Below are 21,735 nucleotides of genomic sequence, written 5' to 3' on the forward strand. Positions count from 1 at the left end.
ATCCCCACTTACCGTCGAATTCTGGAGGCGTCTTGAGTAGAGGACGTGAGCGGAATGAAAATATTAAATATTTCATTTTCTTCAGTGGAAATCGAACCCACAACCTGTCGCAACACGTTTGTGCCTCTGCGCTGGCCTCAAACTTCTTACTCGTGCAGTTAAAAGTTTTATATTAATACCTCTAGCTTTTTTCATCAAAAATCTCCGTAAACTTTTTATAATCTAATTTCAATTAAAAACAATAACATTATTTAATAAGAGATGTAAAATGTCATTCTACAAACAAGCATAAATCTAGTTTACCTGAGAGATAATATATTTGCTTGCATTATGAGACCGTTATCAAGCGTTGCCTTTACGAAGCCGTATAAAATCCTACTGCGGTAACCGTGTTTATAAAATAAATAAATCAGTTTCACGCACGCTATCCCGCATATAGCAGGGTTGGTTGAAGGAACCTAGTGTTAAGAAAGTCCATTCCCGACTTACCGCCGAATTTTACGGATTGCGTGTTGATTGGCGGAACTCTACACCCGGCTTGTACCTTGACGCTAGAGCGAGGAAATGAAAATATTACTAAATAATAATTAATTGTCTTAAATGTGCATCGAACCCACAACCATTGCTTTACAGTCACACCCTTGTACCCCGGCGCCACGACGGATTCCGTTCTTATAACTAACCAAATATTAATAGTTTTACTGTAACATTGCCATACCAGCGAAGCTTTTCGTAAATATATAACGAAACATAGATGAATTAGCGATAAGATAACTTGGATTTGATATAACAGATCAGTATTGATTAATTACAAGGATATAAGGGTTTATAGTTTGTGTGCGCGAGGTCATTTTCCCAGTGAGTTGCGCGTGCGCAGTTGTGTGTGTGTAGCGGCAACATGCGGTCGCTCTGCTTCATCGCGTACGCCATTTTGTTTACAGGTGTGTGTGTTTTTTTTTTTAATTAAAATAGTGTTAGTGACAGTGTTCTACTATAGAAAGTTTAATATAATTATTTCTTTAATAATTATTATTAACAAAAGATTTACTAAGAAAATGTGTTTCTTTATTATTAAGAAAATGCTGTTGAATTTTCTCTATATCTATCTATATTTTTATAGCTTGTTCGTTGTTTACATTCATCTTAAGGTTAAGGTTTTAGCCTTCGAGTTTATAATCTGTTGCAATATTGTTTTCTTTTTGGGTTAGTAAAAGCCTTTTCTCTTTCCACCGGCAAAACAAGTTCGTGTGTCGAATAATTATCGTTGCTGCTCTGTGCCCTTGAATCCATGCTAGTGGATAATTATGTATCTTTTACATTTGCAGTCAAAATGAAGATATATTTTATTAAATATTATAAGGAAAAAGAAGTATACCTAATTCTAGTTTGCTTGATTTATAAAAATATCACTAAAGTGTATTTTAAATAAATATACTAAACTAATTTAGCTCTTTCTCCTTAGAATAAAATTACGATTTATTTTTATTTCTTATAACTTTTGCGTTTTGTATGATGCATCTATAAATATATAAAAAACCAAAATAGTATGAGATAAAACCACTTAAAAGATCAAGATATCTTACCAGGACATCTAAGATGTCACAGAGATAACTATCTAATAAAATATTCTGCATCAATACTTTACATTTCCGCGCTACCTTGAAACTATTATTTTTAAGAATTAAATGACTCATTGCAACATGCATGTTATTTTAAAGGCTTATAAAAGATACTAGCGGCCTGCCCGCGGCTTCGCCTGCGTGAACTACGTTATTATTAATTTCTGTCTCCATGAGTACCTATGTCCTATAAGTGACGTCCATGCAAAATTTGAGACTCCTACGCATTTGTAGTAACGAAGTTTCATACAAACTTTCAACCCCAAAACAATCCCTTAAAAGTCGAATATTGCAAATTCCCGCACCTGCAGCGAGCACCTTCGTCCTATAAATAACTCCTATGCAAAATTTGAGATTCCTAGCACATGTAGTTTCTGAGATTTTGTGATGAGTGAGTGACCTTTCGATTTTATATATACAGATAAAGAAAACAGAACCTATAACCGTATATTCGCCACGTTTTGTCCTTTATAGAGATGTACGGCGGAACCCAACGCCACTCTTTGATTCAGAACGAGGCATATGAAAAGTAATTTAAATACGAGTATAATAATTGCAATGAGTGGTAATCGAACCCCCTTTATTGCGGTTGTCTCAAATCAAGCACGGCGCCACGATATTTCTAACAATTAACTATAACTTCTTACTAAGTATGAAACAATGCGATGAAAACTCTATTATAGGTACATTTATCTTTGACGTCATGTTGACGCATTTGATAATTGATTGATTTATATAATGGTGATGATTGTGGCTTCGATTCCCGCCTGGCTTAATGGTTATATTTATTAAATATTTGTTCTATATGGACGAATGGGGGACGACTTACCTTCGATTTTAAGCCGCAAAATATTAATCATATCAGGGTATCAGGGTAGGCAGAGGGAACCTAAATTCTGAAAACATTGTGTGTTGAGTGGCGGAACTCAACACCGCGCTTTGCCTCGACACCAGAGCGATGAAATGGAAATATAAATTTAAAGTGAGATCGAACAAGATCGAAAAAGAGTGGGGATCGAACCCAGAACCAGTCGCGTTTACAGTCCCATTTACAAGATAGGATGTTTATTAATGGCAACACAAAGGAATGCATTGCGAAAGACACATTCCTAAACAATAACTTGAAATTATTGCAAAAATGTGTCAATAAATTGTTCTTGGTCGTTACTGCGCTATTAAATACGTTTAATATTTATACTGTAATAAATAAATGTTAATAGGTAACATTACTTTATCGTAGTTCAGTTACAATATATTTAGAAAAAAATGTTTTAAAAAAAACCAATTTTGGTGTGTGGATGCGATCCCCACACGAGGAAGTAAAATATTTATGAACGTTTATATTTCCATTTTCTTAGCTCTGGTGTCGAGGCAAAGCGCGGCGTTGAGTTCTGCCACTCAACACGCAATGCCTCCAGAATTCAGCAGAAAGTGGGGATTTCCCAACTCTAGCTTCTCTCTATTTTTAGTAAAAAAGACTGTACTAGTTATCTGTTTTTCTTTTAAATCAAAATTTGCTTGTGGCATATTATATATTACCTATTTATGAAAATAAACTAAGTAAATAACTATATTTATCAAATTTAGATTATAATTATAATCTAAGTAACTATAACTTACGTTTTCAGGTGTTGCATACGGACAGACCTTGCCTACACTAGTCACTTTAGACGTAGGAGATATATTACAAGCCGCGATATTTACATTTCCAAATGTCGTAACGAAATGTTACTTGGAGGGACCAGCAGGTCGGAGAGTCGAATTCAAGCCCGTTGACAATTCTGATGAGAAGTTCATAAAAGTACCAGATACAGATGTTATCCAATGTAGGGCTAATGTAACGAATATCGACGAAAGCGATACTGGATTGTGGACGATGACAGCGGAGTACGAATCAGGAACTGTTCAATCGCAGTCATATAGCCTTACGGTAAATCCTCCAAAAGGTTAGATGTAGAAACAATATTTTTTTAAGTAACTTTAAGTATAAAAAAGAAATTTCAATTGTATATTTATTGATTTAATGTAAAATGATACGACTTAAATTCGAATGTTTAAAAACATTGTTTCGTTAAACTATAAAACTAATAGCGACTCACGCGTGGATTTGCTCGCTGAAATTTATTATCATATTATAGCCAAATTATACAAAATCTTTACATAAACTGTAGACTATATGTTAATCTGATATATAAGCTATATTACTGTAAAGTTTTATCTAAATCTGTTTAGTAGTTTTTGCGTGAAAGTGGAACAAACATCTATCCTTACAAACTTACACGTTTATAATATTAGTAGGATTAACTAGAGGCTATTATTTTGTTGATTGTTAAAATTGAGTATTCTTCTATATACGAGAATAAAAGAATGACATCTATAGATATAGATATAACTATAATTAATATATAAATATTATTTAAACCTATAATTTAGACGAGTTATGGTACTAGAGAACAACCTTCGTGGTTTTTTGTAGTACCTTTAACAATGTTGAAATATATTTGTATAGATATATGATAGTAATAAATTATATATATATATATATATTATAGTAATTTAATATAGTGAAATTATCTAATGGAATTAAATTAAACAGATTATAGTAGAAGTGAAGTAAGGAATGTCATGGTTCTTAGATATAAATGAGCTTATCGTAATTAATAATAACGCCAGTAGTGGGAATAAAATAAAAAAATATATATTATATAAATGAATACCTACTAGTGAAGAAGCTGACTGTGAATAAAGTTTATTACTTGTACAAGGTTTTATTGCATATTTTTTTCGTAGACAGATAAAAAATGTACGATTAAAAATCGTATTGTGTCATTTAGTTGTTTAGTTTTTACCTTAGCCCATAGTGAATGCATGTTATAGGGATAAATTCGAATAAATATGGATTTACTTTAATTTCAGGAGTTTCTACTGAAGCCACACCTCAAGAAGTAGGAATATCGTACAAAGACGAACAACATTTCAATTCTTATATTGGAAATAGACATATAATTACAATTGGAGATAACGTATTTTATAAAAACGAAAATTGTAGTATAGTAAAACCTTCTGGAGAACAAATAGAATTAGACAAACTAAATATACCAAATATTGAAATAATAGAAAGCTCCGAGATCTGTTCTATAGCAATTACCGTCCAATCTGATGAAGACATAGGAAATTGGACTTTAGTATCTGATGGACATAATTTTTCAGAAAAACATCAAATGAGATTGAAGTTTTCAATCCACGTCGAAGGTATTACCAGAACCAGATTGTGAATATTTTAAGCCCAATGACTTATGCGTACGCGTATCTAGTCACGTCTAGTGATAACATCTGCTTAAATGATAAACGCATTATTAAATGTCAATTTATTATTATAAATTTATTGCCTTTCGATAAGTTTTATATAGGGTGCTCTCTTATGTTACAGAAATTGTAAATGCTTCAGCCAGCGAAGTGACTGTAGAGGAAGGCAATGATTTATATGTACGTTTAAAAGATGCTATAGTTGCATTTGATTCCTGCCGACTCTTGTCTCCTAATGGTAATGAATATGAAAAAGATGAACGATATGTAGAGAGGTGTGGTTTCATTGTGAGAAACATTCAAGGAAATGATGGTGGTAATTGGACCATTGAGTATGGAAATGGAATTATGTACAGAGCCCCAATCCTAGTGACTGTTACTGGTAAATATTTGAAATGCAATTAGTAAAAATGTAGGTATAAAAGTTAAAAGTAATTTAATCCACTAACCAATTATTATTATTCTTTATTTTGCTTTCTCTTCTTTCCGATAATTTGGTTCTTTATATGCACTTCTCGAGATAGGCAGAAAGTGATTTATTTATTTTATTAAATTAATTAATTGTTTCTTAGTAATTTCCATTTAAAAGTAGTGTTTTATGTAGAAGTGTAATATTTTCGAGCAAGTTATTATTTTATAAACGTCTTATTAACAGATATACGTTGTTATTAATGGGTAATTTCATTTCATAAACATAAAATTCAATAAGTCTTATTTCTCTTCTATTTTTTAATTATTTTCTTACTTTTTCCGAAGCTGCCAGATCTAATGAATCGTCAAATGTGACCTGGATTCGAGACAGGCCTGTAGCTGAAGTTATCGGTGCAGAAGATGCCGTTTATTGTAGAGCTGTTGGGCCCGATGGTGTAGTTTACTATGATGGATTTGGCAGGTGTCAAATTTTTATAGACCGGGCGTTATCAAAACATGAGGGAGCCTGGAGCATGAGTGTCGGCTTACCGGGACGAGTTCTCACTGTAAATTCTTCATTCAAAGTCACGTTGGTAGAAGCTGGTAAGAAATTTCATTTATTAAGTTTCGTCATTTAATTAAATATTTAAAAAAAAATCAGCTATATTCGGTCTTTCGCCAAATTCTGGAGGAAATACGTGTTGAGTGGCGAGACTCAACGACACATCTTGGAATCTCTTACATTAACTGGCCTCATTTTTATCATGGATGTCCTTTGATGATTTACTTAATAATATTTATCGTCATTATTTTTTATTCCAGATGCAAAACCAATAGTTACTACAAAGGTTGAAGCTAATAAACCAACAGTTTCATTGACTTGTTCAGTGTCTAGTCCACAAGTTATTAGTTCATGCAAATTCCGTCATCCATCTGGTCGTATTTTAATGGCCAATGAGGGAGTTGGTGAAGACAGATTCTCCTACCATGGCGCTTCAGTTGGGTAAGAAGAAATCATTTTATCTTATTTATATTATAATATTTATTTATATATTGTTTTATTTACAAAAATCAATACAAATTACATTAAGACAACTTTTTTTTTGACAAAGAAAATCACTTGAATGTCAGGAATTTGAACCTTGCATATCTCACTAGGATTCCCTGTGCGGACATATCCAATGATTGCCGTGCGGATCTATTATTGGATTTGAGTTAAAACAATGTAGTGCTTTAATAAAGTTAATATACATTTTAAATAATAATTTTAAATAAATAATAGTACTATAGCTGTTTTAATCAACAAAAATACGTAAAAATCTTGACAAAATATAATTTCTACATAGGCGCGTGATGAAATTACGTACATAAAGACTGTAAACAATGTGATTCAGAATTACAAAAATAACTTGTAGGTATAAAAAGTATTAAAAAGATTAATATCAACAGTATTATCTTTGTCGTCATATAATGAATTAATTATTATATTTATGCTGGGATTACTTTTCTATTGTTGCACATAAATAAGTAAAACATAGTTTATTGTATTCTTTTTTACATTTGTATATTTCTAGCTTTCAATTCCTAAATTGTTTTATAGCGAATTGAGTAATGCATTCTTTTTAATTCTGTAGTAAATGTAAAGTTATATATAATATATAAAAAAGAAAGATTTTTTTGGTATATTTCTTTTTTTATTATTATTTTTAGCCTCACGCTGTATTCTACACACAGAATAGGTGAACCTGGGAACCTATTGTTAAGACACTTCCGTCCCCCATTTTCCGTTGAATTCTGCAGGCACTACATATTCATTGACAGGACTCAACAACGCGCTTGACCAGAGCGAGAAAATGAAAATATTACATATTTCATTTCCTCAAGTAGACATCAAACCACAATCCACAATCTTTCGCGTAAACAATTGCACGCTTATGCCCTTGCGCCAGGACTGGCCTCAATTAACAAAAAATACTTTAATAATCTATTTATAATGTTTGACTTTATATTTACATCGTAGTGGCGTGACAGTAGAAAATAAATGCATACAAATATTTAATTAGATAAGTATTTAAAATACTTAAAAATAACTTATTTATTTAATGTTTTTAATACGTCATCTAAAAACGTTATATAAAAACTAACAGCTGTCTCTGGCAGTTCTTAAAATAGTTGAGAACTGACTAATCATGATAAGAGAAAGCATACAAACTGTACATGACTCTATGCATATATCACATGAGGTAGCTACGTAACCTGTAGTAACCTAATATTTGTATTTACTAATTAGATAACAGCTAAAAGGATAGGTTTATTATTTACATAATTACGATGATCTACATATTTTCTTAATATAAACTTACTGCGAATCTTCCTTTTCTTGTGACGCATTTATCTTATTTTTACCTATCTACCCTACATAACAGGATAGGCAGAGGAAATCTGAGAGAAATAATTTATTTCTTCGAATGGGAGTCGAATGTGGGTTCGATTCCCGTTGATTGTAAAATCTGTCACGTTTATAGTTGCACGATTAGGCACATGGGAAGAAAACAGTTGATTGATATGAATTCTGCTTTTATATTGTCTTTGGGGTTTAGATGTTTATTACCAAAAAAGTTTTTTTTAGCGATTACAATATTAATATAGAAAATTAAATTACAAATAACTTATTTTCAGTTACCAATCTGACGTTCACGCTCACGACTGCGGTCTTCTGATTACTGATCCTCTAGAGGAAGACTTGGGGCTTTGGCGTTGTGCTATGGAATCTGAAGACAATGTCTACTATGGTTTCCTTAAAGTTGTATGTTCTTGGGCTATGAGAGATCCTGAAGTAGCTGCAGCTGTTGTGACAGGTGAGATGGATGAGAATATAGAATTATTGACAATCCATTGTTTGGAACAATACAAAAACTAGCTACTTATAGTTTTATTTAAAGCTGATACAAGTTTCATTAATATGAATAATATGAATATGTGGCGCAATTGGAAATTGTATGGCTGCATACAAAAAAATGCTGCAGTTCAGGGTAATTTAATTAAAAAAATGTATTTTTAACACTAGGTTCCCTCTGCCTACCGGGATGCAGCGAGAAGCTGAAAAAAGTTTCCCCGATTTGATTAGACAGTGGTGTAAGCTATAGGGATAACTTAGAAAGGTTTATGATATACAAGTATAATACAAGTTTATGATATTGAAAATAGAAAATTATTAGAATATATGATATATATTTTTCAAGCATTCTTTTTTCTGTAATTTCAGAACCTACCCTAAGTGCATCTAAAGATGTTATCTCCAGTCTCGCTGGTGACAGTGTCTCTATGTCTTGTTCCGTGCAGTCGCCAATCAGCTACTGTTACTTTAGGGCGCGAAACGGCACCGTATTTAACGTTGGACCAGGTAAGTTTTTTATATTTTTTATTATTAGAGTTCCGTACCTTGGGGTACGAAAAGAACATTTATGCATCGTTTTTGCTAAAAAATCAAAACTACGCCCCGAAGACCGTAAGAACTTACAATATCAAAAAGGAAAGAATCTTATAAATATTTCATAGAAATAAAATATTACAAACTTATATTTTTACTTCATTTCGTACAAAATGATTGCATATGCCCGCAAACTTACATTTGTTAACTTCCAAGTAAAGCATCCATAACCTTGAAATTGGCACGGAACTCAGTACCCTCAAAGTCCGACTTTGGGTTACGGTTGCGACTTAGGATTCCGTGCCAATTTTGAGTTTTCTAATTTTTTTTTGTAGTATGAACATAAAGCTGAAAATATACTTAAATTTTCAGGTAACTCCCACGACCAAGCAACTTATCTTGGCTCTGGCTTGGATGCTGGCGAGTGCGGCATCAGGTTCCCCAGTCTCGCAACCGCTGACTCCGGCCTGTGGAGCTGCCACGTTGGCTTCGTAGATCAGAAGGAACCTGAACAACGTTCATCGTTTAACGTCACTATTGTTGGTAAGAATTGTTTTGTGTATATATAACAATATATGAAGATTGAAAATATAAATCATAAGTATAACTTATTTCATATTATTTTCCATAGCATTTATTTATTTAAGATTGTAGTAGAAAATCTGATTTTAATTGGTTGTTTACGAACGACAGAATGGAAATTATAAATTTAATTCTTTTTGTTTACAACAAGCTTAAGAAGAATAAACCTTTACAGTTTGGTTAATTATAGAAAACTTCTGTATTTGCTGCTTTCTTACATTTTAATTTGAATATTTTCAGATCAAATGGTAGCTGAGCAGCGCATGGAGCGCTCACAACTTATTGTAGAAGCTCAAGTGTATGACAACAGACAACTGGACTATTGTAGATTTGTTCGTATCGACGGCTTAGGTAAATTTATTTATGAGATATTTCTTCCACAACATTTATATAAAAAGATATCATTTTCTTAGAAGATATACTTCAGCACCCTAGTGATTGTACCTGATCAGATCTGGCTTTCTAAAATGGCGGACTAAAAATGCCTGACTAAAAAGACCGGTACTTAAGTGAAACTACTTTTTTTTTTAAAAAATCATATATCTTTTCAGGTTTCACAACAGAAAATATTCCAAATAATTACATAAACCTATCCCAAATATCGCAAGGCAAATGTGGTATAGCCATCAATAATCCTACTGTTCTTGAATATCATCCGTGGACAGTAGTAGCCAAGATCCGAGGACAAGATGAAGAAATATCTAGAGTCACTCCAGTTTTGTTTGAGGGTCCTCGACTACCGCCTGTTGTTGTTTGTAAGTATATTATAGTATCAAATTGCTATAACCAATGCTATAAACGCCAATAATCTGAAGCAGAACAGACATTTATAGTGACAATAATACTGTCATGTGTGGAGGAGGGGTCAGTATTGTAGCATAGTACAGCAGGGAGGACAGACAAAACCTATTCTTAAGACCTTCGTTCTGGTACGTCCATTCCTCGCTTTCCTCTCAAATTTAAGACATTCCGTGTTGAGTGGAATTTAACGCCGTGTTTTGTTATTGGTCAAATTAAACAATTAATTCCCCCAAATGCGAATTGAACCAACAGCCACAACGGTTGCACTCAGACAAGATCTCAATGCGATAGGATCGAGTTGGATTTAATATTAAATTCAATAAAAATATCTATGATACAAAACTAAATTAATAATATATATTTTTAATTTATAAAAACCTATTAAAAATATAAAATAATTAACCACTATTTTTGAAATAAATATTGATAATATGTTTTATTATATATAACTAATGAATGTCCAGATAATAATAGAAAAAAATGAAATATATTACGAAAATAATCTTTTTTCAGATTACCGTATGCCCACCACGTGGATAGTATTTATGATAATGGGTCTTACTCTACTTTCAATATCAGCTCTTCTAAGCACTAAAAACAACAGGCAATGGACCTACGATAGAGCGAACGCCATTAGACACAGCTTCATGAGGAAGAATATTCAACAAAATTCTGAGAAGAATACCGCTATGGCTGCTTAAAAATTAAATATAGCATTTAATATAATAAAAGCTAAATTATACATAATTTATTTTTTAAATAAAGATACTGTTTCGCTCTCGACCATGCGCGTGGGAAGAGGGGATCGGCCGAGCCCAACCTTGATTAGCCTGGTGCCCACCCCAGAAATTTACACGAATATTTCTGTGCAAATTCCAATTTCAACTCTAGAAATTATTTTTAGATACGCCCATGCGTAAGACGATTTTGACAAAAATGGTGATATTGTTCCAATTTTAACCCAGGTTGGTTTCTGGTTGCAACTTCTGGTTGCGTGGTACTTATAGTCAATTCCTCCATATTGCGGCACTGTACTTAAACAATTGTATAAAAATGTATGTACTTTTAATATTAATGACAAAAAATATATGTTTGTGTTATATTTATTTCATCTATATCGTTGGTATGGGATTTGTTCAAACTTTAATAAAGATATTTGTTATTTATTTATTTATTTCTTTACCTTAACACACTAGTACACAATAGACATTTGCATAATAAAGTTTAAGCTTAAGACATCTTGCGTCTGATTTTCATTAAAAAATATATATAAAAAAAATAACGGCACGCTCTATTCCGCACACGGTAGGGTAGACAGAGGGAACCTAGTGTTAAGATGGTCCGTTCCCCATTTGCCGCTGAATTCTGGAGGAATTGCGTGTTGAGTGGCGGAACTTAACGCCGCACTTAGCCTTGACGCGAAGAAATAAAAATATTAATTATTCAATTTCCTCGAGTGGGAATCGAAGTCACAACCTGTCGCCTTTACATGCTTGTGCTCCTGCGCCACGACCAGCCTCGATATTTTTTTTATCTTTATTAGATAAAAAAGAATATGAACACAATCAGTATAATTTTTGCAGAACGATATTAAGGTCGATAATTTCGATACTGTTAATTTGTAAGATAAACAAAGATAACGAAGTGATAGGTCGGCTTTCAGTATATTTTGAAATTCCTTTATACACATTTAGGTACAATGAAGTTATTTTTTACATATTTTGTGATTTGTGCTTTTTCAGGTGCCATAAAAGGTAAGTATTACTAAAGTATAATAAAATAAATAGATATATACATACATAATTTTATAATTAAATTGGAAATCCAAATCTACATTGTAAATATGAATAAAGGAGATAACAAAAAACACTACCAAATTAACAATCTATTAAATCTGATTTATTATTTATTGTATTCTCTTCTCCACTTATTTTTTTTCTTTTGTTTATTAATATTATTTCAAAATACTTTTCTTAGCTGTTCCATCAGATCAGTCTTCCAATTTCATATGGACTAAAGATAAGCCAGTTGCTAAAACACTTGGAGCCGAAGATGCTATTTACTGCAGAATTACAGGCCCGGATAATTTCGCTTATTATGATAGTTTTGGAAAATGTCGACTTTTTATAGATAGAGCATTGCCAAAACATGAGGGTGTTTGGAACATGAGGGTCGGATTACCGGGTAGAGTCATTACTGAGGATTCTATATTTAACGTTAAAGTAGTTAAAGCGGGTAAGTAATATAGCATTTCTTTAAGCTTAACTTCTTTCATGTTTTGAGAGTTTAATTTTTTTAGGACACGATTTTCGCTTCTAAAAAAGTTGATTAAACGTGCAGAAAATGGTACTAATATTAAATTAGATAAACTTATAAATACGAGAAACTCGAATTTAAATCCGTTCATAAACAAATTTATATGGCAGTATCGTAACAACGTACACTGGCAACATTAACATCAGCTGTCATTGACAATCGTTCAAAACAAAGTATTGTTTGTTTATATCAATTTCGAAACACAACAAATAAAAAACTATTACTAATATTATTTCTACTATCCTATTCTCCTAATGAGATTTTAAGCAAAGGTGGGACTTTTCTCTGGTGCCATAATAAATGAAACTATTTACAAAATTCAACTTTTGTTATTGAACTTTTTTAGTTCTCTTGTAGTTTCTCTTGACAATATAAAGTTCAATCTACAATAAAAATCTTATATTAAAATTAATTCCTGACGATGCGACAAAATCGTTTATATTAATAAGGAACTGAATTGATAGTGTTTTAAACTTAAATTAATTACTTTTTATTATTTCAGAACCAAAACCGGTTGTCGAAACACAAGTCATAGTAAATAAACCAACAGTTTCTTTATCATGTTCTGTATCAAGTCCGTCTGCTGTTTCTATAACTTCATGTGTATTCCGTCATTCATCTGGAAGGATTTTGTTGGCTAATGAGGGAGTTGAAGAAGACCGGTTTAGTTACTATACTCATGACAGGTATGAGAACATTTCTTTAATCAAAATAAGATTTCTTCACTGTTTACCTAACACTATATCTTGTGTATCTTGGTAGGCAGAGAGAACTGAAAAGATATTCAGTCATTATAATTTTTCTCCATATTATTTCTTATTTATTTTGTAACATTTTAAATGTCTTAATACTACATATATTTATCATACTCTGTGCAGGCCTAAAAAAAAATATGTAATATGCAATTTCACATTTTTACCCACAGGCTAAGATGAAAAATGTGAAATTTCAAAAAAATTGAAATTGCAAAAAAGTGCACACAATTTTAAATATTTATTATATTTACTTCTTTCAGTAACAATTCTGATTCTGACATACATCAATGTGGTCTCTTGATAACTAATCCCTTAGTACAAGACTTGGGACTTTGGCGTTGTGCTATAGATACTGAAGGGGATGTTTATTATGGCTTCTTGACAGTTTTATATCCTGGAGTTACGAGAGACCCTGAGGAAGCTGCTGCAGTTATTACAGGTTACATCCAAGTGTCTTGTCTATTTATACAAATAGTAAATACAAAAATAAGAAAGAAATAAAATTTAAAATATTTTTAAAAGCTGTAGATTGTGAAAACTGCAAATGGCTGTATATTTTTTTGAATCTACAGTGACAATCTAATAATGCCACCGTTCAATGACACAAAACTAGATCAAAGTTGTTTAATCTGTTTAAGAGTTACAATGTCATAAACAGACATACAGATTCTGATCTACAGACAGGTACATCAAACTTACACCACCCCTCTGCTGCTTATTGATTGTTAGAAACTTTCTCTTCTTTTAAACTATTATTTCAAGACATTTTTATTATATAATATGAGAATATATAAAATGTTGGAGATTTATAAATAGCCATGCTACACAATTTTGTATCACTAATAAAGTAACATGTTTAAGAACAGTAAACAAATACAATGAAAAATAAAATAATATTTATAATTTGTTTCAAATTACATTTTCCATTGATAATTACAGAACCAATTCTGAGAGCCTCCAGGGATGCCATCACGGATATTTCTGGAAACAGTATCTCTATGTCATGTTCGATACATTCCGGAATTCATTATTGTTACTTCCGAAATCCAAATGGCACTGTATATAATATTAGACCAGGTAATTTACTGCAGCAACTGTATAGTTATTTATGGTGTGAACAATTTATGATTATATACTTGATGGTTATGAGTTTATTTCTCTTCTTCTTCTTCTTCTCCTTTAAATGTTAGTCAACTTTTGAAGACTTAACTATCTAATTTCATTTTATTATCTAGGAATTCCTCATAGTGAAGCAACATATGTCGGGGCTGGTTTTGACGCTGGCGAGTGTGGTATTAGATTCCATAGACTTGCAGCTATGGACTCCGGAGACTGGAGCTGCCACGTTGGCTTAATAAACCACACTGGTGTGGAACAACGAACGGTTATCAATGTTACAATACATGGTAATATTTAGTTTGTTTGTGTTTATTTTAAAAAGTTAACCCTTTTTAAAAGTTTACTTTTAGATAATATGATTATATAACTAATTAGTTAGATTTAAGTTTTAACTAAGTAATTAAGTGTCGATGTTGGATATCTCTTAATGGAACAACTCAACGCTATATCTATAATAATAGCCAATTTTCTATTAATAAAATATATTTTATTAATAGATAAGGGTCTATTTAATCTGCAAAATTCTGGGTGTCTGAAGAAGTAGGATATGGGAAACCACTAATATTTTTGTTTTCATCACAAAAGAGTTGTTTATTATTATTTTATTTGAAAATACTTGATAAGCCACGAGGGGGTCGATATTTTTAAATAAATTACCATTTAAAAATATCGGTTTGGGAGCAATATTCAATTATATATATATATTTATTATAGATCCAATGACAGTAAACCAGCGTATGGAGGGCTCTCAGCTTGTAATAGAAGCGCAAGTTTTAAACGACCGATCACTAGATTACTGCCGCTTTGTTCGAATAGATGGTTTTGGTAAATTATATTTAATTTTTTTTTAACAAAATAAATTACAATCTCACTGGTCCGGCATTTTGATATATCATTTGATAAACATTTGCTACTCAATACATAACAATTAGAAAATTAAGCGGTGTGTGACAGAGTGTTTTAAAACTATTTTTCTCTGTCCACTATAAAAATAGGTTTTAATAATACAGCCCTCCCTGGTTCTTAAAAGTACCGGATTTGTGAGATTCTATTATATGATCTTTGTTTATAAATATATAATTGATCTAAGTTATTAACAGTTAAATTCTAATTTCAGGGTTTTCACTTGAAAATATCCCAAATAATTATACAAATCTATCTTTGTTATCGCAAGGAAAATGTGGTATAGCTATAGACCGTCCATTTTCTGTGGACCGTCACCCTTGGACCATTGTAGCCAAAATCAAGGGGCAGGATAAAGAAATATCTGTTGTTACTCAAATAGCCTGTGGTGGGCAAGGAATCATAAGTAAGTGCTATTAACAGTTTTAACGTGTTACTCCATACTAAGAAAAAATATTTCTTAAAAATTTAGAAATGAAATTTTAAAAGAAGCGGGAAGCAGAAGCTGGGCTCGAATCCTACTATGATCAAATATTAATATATTTCTTATTTAAACTAATATTGATATTTTTAATTTTTATCACTAATAAAACTACTTTTACCTGTTTGTTTTTACAGCTTTCCTACTGCCATCCGCATGGATCATTGTAATGGTGTTGATTGTAACCATTCTGTTAGTATCTGCTCTAATGGGAACAAAAAATAATAGAGAATGGACTTACAGAAGAGCTAGTGCAATTAGAAATAGCTTTAGAAGAAAGACCGTCGCCCAAAATAATGATGAAAATACACAAAAAAATGTTACTGCTAGTGCTGCATAAATATATAATTATAAAAATACTTCTATAATTTTTTTTTTAAGAAAAACCATCCTATATTTGCGTTATGTATTTAATTTTCTACTACTTTGTGTATGTGGATAATATTGTAACTTTTAAGCTTTTTTTAACATTAATAAAGTAGTTCTAGTTTTAATGAATTTTGTAATTCATTGTTTTTTAATTAAACAAGATGTTTGTAAATTATCTATTAATAATATTGTACTTGTTATTTATTAAATATTTTAAATTATTTAAAAAATGTATTATTTGCCTAAATTATGTATAAATATCCTGATGTACTTTATATTGTTTTTATTGTGTATAGTTGAGTTTTAGTCAAAAAAACTTACATTTAAATTAAAAATTAAAACATTTTTTATGAGATCCGAAAAAAATAAATTGAAAATTTCGTGAAACGATAATGTATAACATACCTAAAATGATAATCATAAATATTTTAGTAGATATATATGTCACCAAAATTATTTAAATATCATTATAACAATAATCCTAATACAAAGAATCTTATCCTATAGATAAAATAAGATATCAATATTATAGGTGCACAACTAATTTAGATAATATTAATTTATTTTTGATAATTTTAGATAACATATGAGGCAGTTCTTCAGTCACATTTGAAACACCTAAGTAAAGTTTAAAATGAAATATTTAACTTTTGTACCGGTTATTTGTGCACTATTGACCGCAACAAATGGTATGTATAAATTATAATTAATTGTATATGTATAAAAACATCTATTATGTCTTTTCATATTTTTTGTAGATAAGCATAGAAATTGTAAAATTAAACCAAATCGAAACTATGATATATTTATTGAATTATTATATATTCTTATTAAGGCTTTTTATTATCTTCGCCATAATTTTTATATCGATCTAGGTTTATTTTAATACCCTTATTACTTAGTTATTTTAGCCTTTTTAGCCCAAGTCATTCAAACTTTAACATATATTTATTATCATTACATTAATATGATAAGAAAAATACTTTTTTAAATGTATAATTTAAAACCCATGCTTTAATTTTTTAAAATAATTTAGGGAGAGGTCCCATCTCTATATATTTTAATTAATTAATCTTATTGTCAGTGGCGGACTAAGGGGGGGGGCGGCGGGGGCGGTCCGCCCCGGGCCTCGGGTCCAGGGGGGCCTCCAAATGGTGCAAATTCCCTTGATCAAATCCTAAATAAGCCCTTGAAAAAAGGCATAGTATCTACTTAACAGGAAGTTTGAGGTTGGAGGGGGCCTCCAATAAACAAATAAGTACATACAGGGATTAGTGCAGCCTGTACCGGTAGTTTACATTATATTAATTAAAATTACTTTTATCTTTCTAATGTCCATTTAGGTTGCATGTGGTTCCAGTTTCGTAGTTTTTTACTTCAAGTTCCTAGGGCCTCCAGACCGACGTCATTTTATAAAAGTTTGCGTACTCACTAACCTGAAAGTGGGGTCCTTCCAGAAGTAGCGCAAAATAAAGGTACATCTCTATCTGGGAGGATGATTGAGCCATCAGATCGGTTTAGGTGCTTATAAGGGGTCTTAAAATAGTCTATAAATAATATATGTAAAATTATAGCGTAATTTTTCAAAGTGGTTTTGGAAGTCAAATGACAGTTGCTCCATTTAAAAACCGCCATCCGCCGCTAATATGGAACGCAACAACGTGTCAAGTACGAACACTGCTTAAAACGCTGGTACCCAGACAGAAACTCCGCTTTGCAACGTGGAATATTGGCTCTCTAACCGGTCGACGCAGAGAACTCGCAGAAGTACTTATAAGACTTCGGGTCCAGTGTGCTTTCCTCCAGGAAGCTTGCCGGAAGGGCAATAAGCCTCGCAATAACGGACAGGGTTACCGCCTTATATACACCGGGTCACCCTCAGGTAAAAACTATGTGGCAGTAGTTCTTTCTGAAGAGCTTCAGAACTGGCTTCTTGAAGCTGATGGTCGCTGCAATAGCTTGATGCGTATAAGGGTGCTGATTGAAGGCGTAACTACAAACTAAATTAGTGCCTATGCGCCGCAGGCCGGCTGTAGCGTGTCCAAAAAAGAGTCATTCTGAAAGCAGAATGAAGAGGTTCTACTTGCTATACCGTCTACCGAAATGGTTGTTTGTTGTTGGGGAAGATTTGAACAGTCAGTCAGTGCTGAGCCATGAACATGTTCACGGGGGTTTTAGATACTGACTTCGTAATACAGAGGGAGAAAATATTCTGAGAACCTATATTGCGTCTGATCTGGCCGTCGCGAATACGTTCTTCCAAAAGAACCCTCAGCACGGGATTAATGCCAAGAAGAAGTAGAAGTATACGTATTTTGTCCCAATATTAAACAATCTTTAGGATGTCTGGCCAGAGTAAAGCCTACGTAAAGGGTTATACTAGGGTTATAATATATTTTTTTACATTTTTCTCAAAAATATATTTAAATACGAGCGTTTTTACTTTAACGTAGGTGAGCGTGTACCTTAAATTGGCGCTATCTTTGAAAGGGCCTCACTTTCAAGTTAGTAAGTACGCAAACTTTTATAAAATGACGTCGGTCTGGAGGCCCTAGGAACTTGAAGTAAAAAACTACGAAACTGGAACCACATGCAACCTAAATGGACATTAGAAAGATACAAGTAATTTTAATTAATATAATGTAAACTACCGGTACAGGCTGCACTAATCCCTGTACAGGCGTCCCTGTACTCTAACCTACTTATTAGACTAGTAATCTTCGAAATTTCAGCTTTACTAAAATGACGTAGGTCTACTAGGGTCCTGGGATCTCAGTCTATTTTATTTTATACGCGGAACTAATATTACTATAGCGTGTGAACTTGCTCATGATGCTAAATTATTATCTATATTGGAACTAAGCTTATGATGGAAGCTTCAGATGACGCTCTGGCTGTAGTCCTAGATAATCTTGTAAAAATTTACAATGAATTTGTGAGTGATTAGGTTTTACAGATGTAAAAGTGGAGATACAGGTGGAGGCAGATCATCTGCTCTAGATAGAGCAGATGATCTGCCTCCACCTGTATCTATCTATCGAATGGTAGTAATAGAGAATATCAGTGCTCGTAACATTCTTATTTCGGTTTTGATATAAATTTCTCTTCTTCCATACGTTATTTACACGGATGATAGCTTCTTTTGTTATCCCAATTGGTGTTTTTATCTCGAGGACACGAGGATTTTTTTTGCTAAATTCTACTACATGTACTTTTGATATTTAGTATATTAATTTTCCATGTGTATGCAAGTGTAACTCAAACATTAATTACAAGATGTAAACTAAGTAAGCATACACACTAATTTGTACATGAAAAAAATGTGATATATAAATTTTTTTAAAAGGGGGGGGGGGGGGTGTCGAGGGGCCTCATTCAACGACACCGCCCCGGGCCTCCGACGGGGTTAGTCCGCCACTGCTTATTGTAATGTATTCATTCAATATCGATTTGTAAATTTTTATCTTCGAAAATATTTACGACGATTCTAAGTCCGCATTAGGGAGTAATATACTATCTACATTTAAAAAAAACATGAGATATTATAATTAGTGAAAAAACTACAAGACGTTAAATGGTCAAAACCGCAATTTGACTTTTCTTGAAAAGAAATATACCCAATAAAAGAAATACGAAAATATGCCTGAAAAACAATTTAAATTTCAACAGGTAACCCATCAAGAATTTCGGGTGGTACCATAGCTGATATTCAACAATATCCGTTTGCGACTTCCCTCCTGAGCAACCAGGCCGAGAGCGCCTTCAGCCAACGATGTGGAGGCACTATCATTTCAAACTCAGCTATACTGTCGGCTGCCTCTTGCTTTGTTACTAATAATGTGTAAGATTAACGTTAATTATTAATTAATTTAGTAATATCTTTTTTTAAGAATCACGTTTTAATTCCGTATAATTACCTATTTATTAAGGTATTCTGGGTAAGGATACAGCGTGAAGCGTATATCTTAAAACCTTTCGCAGGCTTCAATCAATATCAGTATGGCGAGCAAGAGTTGGATCAACAAGTTCCAACACCCGAGGACTAGTGCACCGAATCAGAAACATTGTGGTCCACGAACAATACCAAGCAGCCAGCCGAGTCAACGACCTCGCGGTGCTCCGGGTCACTGTCGCCTTCGCCTATGGTGATGCTGTCCAAGCAGCTTATATAGCTGGTGGTAGCTACGCGCTGTCGGTCAATGACCCTGTGTTGGCTATCGGATGGGGTGCTATTTCGGTAAGGCTTTGTAATTTGTAGTTTCTAAATAGGTACCTACTTCTTCTTATCTCATCTCTTGTTAAAAAAGTTATGATTTCGCGTCTCGATCTCTAGGTCACAGCGTTGGAGTGGCATAATTTTTCTAATAATTTTCTCGTCGGTAAAGAGTATAGCCTAGCAGCGTTAGAGAACGTTTAAAACATAATTTGCGAGGGTGATCGTTTAAGAAATATAATAATATTTCAGTATTCGCGAAATTCTGGTTAACTGAGCGGGGTGTGATATTAAGGTTTTCTTCGAAGTCACTCTTGGATGATATTTTGATATTTGCAAGCGTCGCAATAGAAAGTTAACGATCTAAATTAAAAAATATATCAACCGCCAGTATTATTTTATTCAATTGGACATTACGACGATAAACTCTTTTATTTCCTTAAATTATTTGTAAAACTGTTACAATATTCAATACTAAACAATAAAATATCACTTAAGTATATGGTCATATTTTAAAAACTGGAACCCACCCTGGATAAGAACTTGTTAGACATATAGGTAACATGCGCTATATTGATATAATATTTTGTCTTTCAAATTTTTTCAGGCTACATCAGAATCTTCGCCTGACCTCCGCCATGTGCAGATTTGGGTGAATGATCAACAGCTGTGCACCGAACGTTATAGTGAGGTTAACTTTAACGTTACCAACCAAATGCTTTGTGCTGGATGGCTCGATGTGGGAGTTAGGGGGCAGTGTCAGGTAAAATTGTCTTTAGATGTTTTCATATGAGGGCAATTTTTTCTGTCTAAGGTTATTTAAAGATCTCTGTAAGGATATCTCATCTAAGATTTTTGGTAACAAAGAATTTATAAGATTTACGGACAAATTCATTCTAATTATGAATCAAATTTAATAAAATAACAAAATCATTAGTTCTAAAAGTGTCTTATAATTGTATTTGTATTTCTTTCAGGGTGATGCTGGCAGTCCACTTCTCCACAACGATGTTGTTGTAGGAGTCTACTCTTGGAGCCAGAGCTGTGGAAACAGCCGTTACCCCAATATCAACACTAGAGTCTCAGCGTACTCGAGATGGATTGAAGCAACTGCTACTGTTGAATTGTAAATTTATATCTTTGATTACTGTTTAAGGAGCTACCTTATTAAACGGTTTCTTATGGCAGTGTTTTTAATATAATAATGATGATAAAATTTTCATCTTAAAAAAATGTCTTTAATTGTGCTACTTTTTTAAATTCTATTCACATAACACTTTCTATGTTTTTAGAATCTATACAAAATACAATCAAGATTAGTTAGTTACATCCGTCTTCCACTCTCTGCCTAATTTCTCTCCGTCCAAAGTCTCAACGAATAAAAATATTTTTAGCTCAAAAATTCCCCTGGTCAAGACTCCAACCCTAAA

General features: G+C 32.6%; 3 protein-coding genes across 3 annotated transcripts; all 3 read left to right on the forward strand.

Annotated features, from left to right (window-relative positions):
* Window positions 1-718: 718 nt before the first annotated feature.
* Window positions 719-11,315, forward strand: LOC146536363 (uncharacterized). Its single transcript, XM_085190257.1, has 12 exons — window positions 719-941; window positions 3,248-3,565; window positions 4,536-4,871; window positions 5,050-5,307; window positions 5,682-5,939; window positions 6,159-6,339; window positions 8,016-8,194; window positions 8,602-8,739; window positions 9,139-9,309; window positions 9,589-9,699; window positions 9,900-10,103; window positions 10,663-11,315. Exons 1-12 carry the CDS (start codon window positions 899-901, stop codon window positions 10,848-10,850), a joined length of 2,385 nt encoding a protein of 794 aa, XP_085046383.1. The 5' UTR covers window positions 719-898; the 3' UTR covers window positions 10,851-11,315.
* Window positions 11,062-16,100, forward strand: LOC146536364 (uncharacterized). Its single transcript, XM_085190529.1, has 10 exons — window positions 11,062-11,065; window positions 11,892-11,903; window positions 12,127-12,384; window positions 12,968-13,151; window positions 13,481-13,659; window positions 14,160-14,297; window positions 14,456-14,626; window positions 15,054-15,164; window positions 15,457-15,648; window positions 15,861-16,100. Exons 1-10 carry the CDS (start codon window positions 11,062-11,064, stop codon window positions 16,061-16,063), a joined length of 1,452 nt encoding a protein of 483 aa, XP_085046655.1. The 3' UTR covers window positions 16,064-16,100.
* Window positions 16,101-16,643: 543 nt separating this feature from the next.
* LOC146536365 (trypsin CFT-1-like) lies at window positions 16,644-21,488 on the forward strand. Its single transcript, XM_085190263.1, has 5 exons — window positions 16,644-16,781; window positions 19,762-19,933; window positions 20,074-20,329; window positions 20,913-21,068; window positions 21,283-21,488. The coding sequence occupies exons 1-5, from the start codon at window positions 16,727-16,729 to the stop codon at window positions 21,433-21,435; spliced, it is 792 nt and encodes a 263-aa protein (XP_085046389.1). The 5' UTR covers window positions 16,644-16,726; the 3' UTR covers window positions 21,436-21,488.
* Window positions 21,489-21,735: the final 247 nt, after the last annotated feature.

Source organism: Heliconius melpomene, chromosome 9 (assembly GCF_056956725.1).
Source record: "Heliconius melpomene rosina isolate 202511_hmr_F chromosome 9, ASM5695672v1, whole genome shotgun sequence".
Taxonomy (NCBI): Eukaryota; Metazoa; Arthropoda; class Insecta; order Lepidoptera; family Nymphalidae; genus Heliconius; species Heliconius melpomene.